General features: G+C 50.9%; 1 protein-coding gene across 1 annotated transcript; it reads right to left on the bottom strand.

Moving 5' to 3' along the window:
• Window positions 1-1,156: 1,156 nt before the first annotated feature.
• Window positions 1,157-4,072, bottom strand: Ccin (calicin). Its single transcript, XM_059254237.1, has one exon. The coding sequence runs from the start codon at window positions 2,994-2,996 to the stop codon at window positions 1,230-1,232; it is 1,767 nt and encodes a 588-aa protein (XP_059110220.1). The 5' UTR covers window positions 2,997-4,072; the 3' UTR covers window positions 1,157-1,229.
• Window positions 4,073-8,026: the final 3,954 nt, after the last annotated feature.

Genomic DNA, 8,026 nt, shown 5'->3' with positions numbered 1-8,026 from the left:
TGGATATTGATACAAATTTAAGCTTATTTTTGTTACAACATACTGTATATATGTTTCTACTCTTGGTTAAGATAGTGTACCCATGCAATTCATTTAAAAAAGTAATGATGTTCCAGTCCTTGAAAGAAACTATTACAAACTGTTTAGGATAACTAAGAAACACAGGTTAGTGGTTAGTGACCTATAACAATCAAACCTGTAGTCATGTTAGGTATGGTTTCACGGTTAAACAGAGATATTTTAGATTGGTGGTCTTCTGCAAGAGCAGCCTGTGTGCTCTTAACTGCTGAGCATTCCACACGCGCTAATTCATTAAAACTCCACCTTACACTGGTAGGTAGGCTGGCTCATTATCACTCTGTTACAGAAAAGGAAATTAAGACAGAGAGATAAATTAACTGACCCAGAATGACCTAGTGGGTGTTTGAACCGGTACTCAAACCATGCACCTGCTCCCTCTCACAGCACCCACAAGCTTCATCCCGCTCTAGGTAAGGATTTCCCTCTTCTCCCTTTACTGCTGGCTCTTCCACCTCCCAATTCAAACCCCACAATCCTGGGGAGGGTCCTCAGTGAACCTTTCCTGCTAGAAGAGGTTGTAAACAATCGTCAGCTTCCCCACAAATGAGACACCCAACCACCTCCAGTACACAAACAGGACAGGCTGTTGACCCTGCTTGTCCCTTGTCCCTGAGCTTTGCCCACACACCACCTTCCTCCCCAGACCTGGGCTGGGCCCTTTCCTGCCTCCCTGAAAGACCGGAAGCAAACATGCTGGAAGAGTCTGCAGCATCACAACTGTAAGCAGACACTTTCTTGTCAGTCTAGTAGACCACTGAGAGGTAACTACAGGGGTAGAGAGGGGGTAGAGAGGGGGCAGGTTGGACGTCCCCTAGCCCAGGGTCTAGAAGGAACCTCAATTCCCACCCACCCCCCCCCACATACCCCAGGGCTCTTTTTCCTGTCTCAGTTTGGAGTAACTCTAAAACATTCTACCTGCTAAGGGACCAGTACCTGAGAGATGTTGCCACCCCACCGACCGGAGACTCCACACCAGTTAACCCAGAACTTCTACTCACTGGGAGCATCCCCAGCCCAGAAGCTCCACTTTCAGACCCAAGCATTGACTAACGCTAAAAGGAACTCAAAGGCCACATTTCCTCTCTTGCTCTTTGTCATTAAATTGTGAATAATAATGCATTTACTTATTCTCCCACTTAAAAAGTTGTTTAAATTCTTTGAAGAATCTTGCAAGGTAGCTTGGCTAAACAGCAGGCAGGACAGTCCAGGGCCTCAGGTGGGGAGGCGATGATCTTCCATTCACCTATCTTTTGGTCCAGCAAGTAAGCATTAGGATTGATGGTGTAGTCCTTTGTCTGGACATCGCTGGCTGTGGTGACACCCCCACATACAAATACCTTGTTGTCTCCAATGGAGCAGATAGCATGGGACACGTCCAAGGGACAGCTGTTAGGCAGCAGAGGCACTGAGGATGTTGACTTGTTGGCTTTTATCTTCTGTAAGTTGATTTCCACGCTCTGCCGGTGGCTGTGCACACGGAGGATGTTGTCCTGATGGAAAGAGAGCAGGGGCCGGTGGTTGAATTCAATGGGGAAAGTGATACACTGGACCACTTCCCCTGTGGTGGTGTCAAAGCAGTCCACTACACCGACCCGGGAGATGTAGCCCTTCACCAGGCATCGTCCAGTGACAATGTACAGGTTCCGGTCACCCTTGGTGATCACTGCTGTGCCATCCATAGGGATGCTCATCTTCCCTGCCAGGCACCAGGCCTCCTTCCGTTCATCATAGCGGTAGATGTTGGAGACATACCGGCGTGGGGCAATACTCCCACCCACTGAGTACACGGTTCCCCCGCAGGTCACCATGGTGTGGAAGACAAGCCCAATGGGTAGGTCGGGTAGCTTGGTCCAGGAGTTGTCATCCATGTCATACCGCCATGCCGTCTTGAGTCCTGAAATCTGTTCAGTGGTGCCACCGGAGATATAGATGTAACGGCCGGCGGCTGTTGCACTCAGGGCGGCTGCGCGGTAGGGCATCTCTGAGAGCTTCAGCCACAGGTTCTCCTGGATGATATAAGCAAACACTCCATCGTTGAACTTGCCATGGGCCTTCTGGCCACCAAGGATGACCACTGAATCAAGCAGGGCCCCCTTCCGCTGGTAGCTCAGCAGGCTGCAGGGACGCTCCTGCTTGCGGTCCATTAGGACACTCTCGATCAAGGTCACGTGGGCGGAGTTGTTCTCCAAACTCGTCAGCTTGTTGCTGGCAAACATCAGCGTCTTGTTGGAGACAGCATTGAGATTGATGTAATTGAAGAACTTCTTGAAGTATTTTTCCCGTTCCTCCTGCCGGAAGTACACCCAACTGATGAGGGCATTGAGGGCCTGGTCCTCGTTGAGCACATGAAGGTTTTCATCACGGAGCAGGCGGCCGAAGATGACAGGGGGGCAGCGCATGAAGTGCATAGAGCCCTCGGGACTGGCCCAGAAGTGGAAGTTGTCACGAATGCCGGAGTAGGCCAAGTCTGATACTTCTTTGAGCTCGAACAGCTCAGCCAAGAAGAGGTAGCGCAAGCAGTTGGCACGTCGAATGGACTTAATAAGGAAGTCATTGCAGTGAATCCGGAGGCGTGGGATGTTGAAATACTGAGCGCCCCGCAGCAGCTCCTCCACGTTCTGCTCTGAGATCACCACTTTGCCGCTGTAGAAGTAGTCCAGGAGCTGGTCCACCGTGCAGGCGCTCAGGTAGTTGGGGTCAATGGTGATGAAGAGCTCGTCGGTGGTCTTCATGTCGTTGCTGGAGATGAGACTTTTTACCAGTGGAGAGACAGCAGCCAGCACGTTGCGATGTGCGAAGAAGACGTGGTGGTCCACAGTCAGGGCCATGTCCCAGTACTCTTTGCGCTTCCTCTGTTTGTTCAAGTTTTGCAGCACAAAGCTGTTGTAGTTTTTCTCTGTGAATTCCAGTTTCATGGTGCTTCCTCGTTGGCTGAGACAGAGATCAGTAGCAGGGACTGGAGGACAGACTTTTTCAGGCCTTTGGGATTCGGACTGATGGTTGTTTCCAGAGCAGCTGACCAGAGAGGAGTGGGGGTGGGGGGTAGGAGAGAGGCTGATGTCACAGAATGGATGAGGTCATCATAATGCAGTCCCCTCCCCACCCCGGGGCCTTTGTTGGAGACATGGAGCCTTTCTCTGCTCAGCGGGCTCCCACCTGCTGAGGTCATAAGGACCTAGTTCAGGTCCGAGCTCCAGAGGAAGCTCAGGGGATGGACCACGGTGTCCACCCGGGGTTTTCAAGTCTCAGTTCAAGGCTTCATTAGGAATGCCAGCGCTGGTTTGGGTGGGGCAGAAGGCAGCTGTGTGTGGTGGAGATAATGGGAGGGGAGATAATCTAGAAGCCTCCCATTTTACCAGGGAGGTTGAAGTCCTGATAAGAAAGGGCGTCCCGGTGTCATGGAGGCAGTTGGAGGCAGAGCAGGCCTAGAACTCCAGTGGTGTGTAGGGCATTACCCCCTCCCCCTTCGCCCTTCCAGGAAGCCGGAACCACCCAGTTTCCATGTTCTGATTCTTAGACCCTTTCTCTGCCAAGGTCCCTGGGCATCTGAGAAGACAAACCCTTGGCTCCTGACCTTTGTAGTCAGGACACCATTTTCATTCAAAATGGAGAGGTAGGAGACACTAGAGCTCCAGGAAGATGGGAGGGCTTGGGAACGGCCTGCTCCAGATTTCCGAGGATCTAGTAAAAGGCTGGGACAGTGCCTGGCCGGTTCTCTCCATCCAGAGTTACTTGGACAAGTTCGCTCGGGTCTCGGAATTCTTTTCTGTGAGATGGGAATAAATAACTGGGCAGCAGTGGGCGCGGTGCTTAGCTTGTGGCGAAAGTTCAAATAAATGCCCCCTGTTGTTTCTTCGTCAATATTACCGCCGCTAAGGGGCGCTGGTGGGAGGCTGTGGGCACCCCCGAAGCTCTCGGCCGCTTGCAGGAGCCTGCTGCGGCCGCACGGTGGGGCTGCAGGTCACCTCCCGGCTGGGAGCACTCGGCCCGCTCAACCGCCCCAACCGTTTAGCAGAGGAAACCCGCCGCTGGGGGCCCCTTTCCGCCTGCTCTGTCGCGCCTGGGACTCCTTAGTGTGGGAGCGACCCGGAAACGCACACGTCTGGACCCAGGGCGCACAGTCTGGCAGACCCACATCTGTTCTCACTTTCCAGATGTGGACAGAGCCCAGGGGGGTGCATGACCGCTAAAGAAGAGCCTTGTCATTTGGGCCCTTGTAGCGGTCAGGAGGGCCTGGCTCGGTGAGGTCCTCCGGAGCGCCCCTCCCAGGGAGACTGTCAGCTTCACCCCGACCACTCTCCAGCCCTTCTCTCGCTGGCTTTGATTCTCATTCATCTTTTCATTCAAAACCGGGCCTTTTCTTTATTTGATGGCTTGGTAATTTGAAGTTTATTTTTTAAAACAATTACTCTTTAATATTGAAGTTACACATCTTGATGCCTAATTTCCGGGACAGATAGTCTCTTTAGATGGGATACCAAAGAAAGGCTCAGAACTTCTGTCTCCCCATTTGGAGGAATACTTAGGTTCCAGCCCGATTCCAGAGAACTCCCTGTGTGGCTCAGCTCAGTTCCCCCACAGTCCAGTCTCTGTCTCTGGGAGAGTTTTTCAGCTCTGCACGCCTCTCCAGCTCTCATCACCTGAGAAGCAGTGGCCACTGGAGGAAGCATCATGATGCTGATAAGGATGCTTGACTCCCAGCGGCATCCTGGCTGCCAGACCCCACTTGCTGGGACACTTACCAGAAGCAGAAGGTCATCAGACCCCTAGCACCAGGACAGGAAGGAGCACACTCACTGTGTGCCTCTAGCCAGAGATCATGGCCGTCCAGGGGGACCTGACAGATCTGATGTCTGAGGCCTGGAGAGCAGAGGCTTGCTCAACTCAAGTTCAGCGGCCATGCACTCTGATCTTAATTGTAGGGCTTGCCATCCTCAACAAACTCAAGACAGAAAGCTCAGAATCCCCGTTAGTTGGGAGGCAGAGGCAGGAGGATCTTTGAGCTCAGGAGTTTAGGTCAGCCTGGATAACATAGAGAGACCGTAACACAAAACAAAAAGTGGGCTGTGGTGGTCCACACGTGTCTCAGCCCTCAGGAGACTGAGAAAGGATGGTAAGTTCAGGCCAGCCTGGGTAACATAAGACTGTCTCAAGGTTAAAAACTAAAAAAAGGAAAAAGAAGTTCATTAAACTGGACCGGGGCTAGAGCTCAGTGGGTAGAGTGTTTGCCTACCATGCACAAAGCCCTGGGTTTGATCCCTAGAACCACATAAACTAGGTATGGTGGCGCATGCCTGTGTAACCCAAGCACTTCAGAGATGAAAACAGAAGGATTGGGAGTTCAAGGTCACCCTTAGCTATATAGTCTTGAGTTCTAGGCCAGCCTGGAGTACTTGAGATTAAAAAAAAAGAAGTGTGTGCAAGGGAGTGCTATTGAGGTGGCTTTGCAGGTAAAATGCTTGCCCAAAAAGCCTGACCACCCAAATTCAATTCCTGGAACCCACATAAAGGTGGAAGGACACAAGCAACTCCACAAGTTGTTCTTACACACACACACACACACACACACACACACACACACACACACACACACATACAGAGTTTTGCTTTGAGACAGGATGTTTTATTTGACCTGGATGCATCTGTGAAGAGGGAATCTTAATTGAGAAAATATCTCCATTAGATTGGCCTGTATGCAAGTCTGGGAGGTATTGCCTTGATTAATGATTGATGTGGGAGGGCCTAGCTCACTGTGGTTGGTGCCATCCTTGGGCAGGGGGTCTTGGATGGTACAGGAAAACAGGCTGAGCAAGGCAGTAAACAGCATTCCTCCATGGACTCAGCTTCAGTTTCTGCCTCCAGGTTCCTGCCCTGACTTCCCTCAGTGATGGAGTGTGACCTGAAAGTGTAAGATGCAATAAACCCTTCCCTCCCCAAGCTGCTTTTGATCATAGTGTTTTATCACAGTAATAAAAACTCTAAAATAGCCGGGGGTGGGGGGGTGGGGTGGGGTGGTGGCGCATGCCTTTAATCCCAGCAGAGGCAGAGGCAGGCGGATCTCTGTGAGTTCAAGGCCAGCCTAGTCTATAGAGTGAGTTCCAGGATAGGCACCAAAACTACACAGAGAAACCCTGTCTTGAAAAACAAAACAAACAAACAAACAAACAAAAAACAAAACAACAAAAACAAAAACCCTAAGATACAGGGTCTCTTTATGAAGCCTGGACTGTCCTGGTACTTGCTAGGTAGACCAGGCTGGCTTGGAACTCACAGACAATTGCCTGTGTTTGTCTGCCTCTGCTGGGACTAAAGGTGTGTGTGTGGGGAGGCCCCAAAACAGCTTGACCACACAGCTGCCGTGACAGGCTTAGAGGCCCAGACACAGCTTCTGGCAGGCAACACCTGGACCCTGGAAAAGCCATAAGCTGACCCTACCCAGTGGGGCCTGCATCCAAGGGGAAATACCTGATATCTTAAACATTTCCTATACCCTAGACAAATGTCAGCCAATCAGGGTCCTGAACTCTGGAAATCCCCTCACCCTAACCTCTGCTATGATAAAAACCCCACCCCACCTGAGCTCAGGGCTCTCTGTTCTCACCACTATGTCGGACAGACAGAGAGACCAAGCCCCAGAGCTCGAAGGTAATAAAGCCTCTTGGCTTTTACATACAGGATTCAGTCTCTGTGGTGGTCTTCTGGGGGTCCCCTCGATCTGGGCATAACAGTGTACACCCCCACGACTGGTTAATAAAACATTCTTTAAAAGAAGGAATGAGCTGGGGTAGAATTATCAGTTTGAGGCCAGCCTAGTCTATCTACATAGCTAGGCCTGTCAGGGCTACTCCGTGAGACTGTCCAAACAGAAGGAGGAAAATGGGTGTGCCCGTGTCCATCTGTTCAGCCAGTGTCACTGCCTGGCTCTTCTCCAGTCCTGGAAAGCAGCTTTGTCCTTAGTCCCAACCAACTGTGGAAACAGACTCCAGCTTAGAGACTGGCTTTGGGCCATCTTCCGCCACCTGGTCATATGTATGCTGCTGTTCCTAGGAGTCACCAGGAAATCAATGGCTGTTTGCTTGGTGTGGCCAGAAAAGGGGCTCCTTTCAGATCTCTGCATTCCACTCACCCTCTCTTCCGCCCTGCTCAGAATTTTCCATATTTGGGGATTTCCTGGGGAGGAGGCCCTAATATTCTAATCTTTATAGATTGATATCATCGTACTGCAAATCCTTAATCAAAGGCATTTTCAAAGATATACAGAATTACAAGTACGAGGGTCAGGGTCTCAACATCTGCTCTTCTTGAACCTGTCTCTGAGGCCCTGGGGCTTGGCTCTAGAGCCTCAGGCGGGCAAGCCTTTTCTTTTTAAGACAGAGTCTCACTAAATTGTCCAGGCTAGCCTTGAACTTCTGATCTCACTGCTTCTGTTTTCAGAGTAGCTAGGATTACAGGCTTGTGCCTCCAGACCAGGCTCACCTGTCTTTACCATTAATAACTGGACTACAAATAGCTTAGGTCTGCTGGAGCTCTAGTTTAAACTTACACCACCCTTATGTTTTCAGTTCCACCAGTAAATTCTCGCCATGTGTCTAGGCTCAAATTCCTTGTCCCTGGCCTGCCTAGGTTCTGTCTGCCCTCAGATCAGGGGCTGTCTGCCTTCAGATCAGGTAGTCCATTCATCTGTGAGCTAGTAGGTTACAGGCTTCCAGTGTGGCTATTTCGGCAGCACAGTCCCCTGGGGAGGGGCTGGGGAGGTGGGGTGGTTCAGGATGGTTCAGAGTCCTGAATGATCTCAGCCATAGACTAAAAGCATTAGAGGAAGAGATTACACAAAAGGAAAGGATTTTATTGTCTCGTTAGGCGATACTCCTGGATGAACCAAGTGGCACAGTGTGACACTGTTCACAGTGTAACGAAGACCCACCAGCCTCCTCTGTCCTTAGGT

The sequence above is a fragment of the Peromyscus eremicus genome, chromosome 2 (genome assembly GCF_949786415.1).
Source record: "Peromyscus eremicus chromosome 2, PerEre_H2_v1, whole genome shotgun sequence".
NCBI classification, from domain to species: domain Eukaryota; kingdom Metazoa; phylum Chordata; class Mammalia; order Rodentia; family Cricetidae; genus Peromyscus; species Peromyscus eremicus.
The sequence above is the reverse complement of the archived record's forward strand: the minus strand, read 5'-3'. Positions and strand labels throughout refer to the sequence as shown.

What these genes read in the sequence shown, in the direction of transcription:
- Ccin (XM_059254237.1), bottom strand. Translation starts at nt 2,996, where the DNA reads ATGAAACTGGAATTCACAGAGAAAAACTACAACAGCTTTGTGCTGCAA.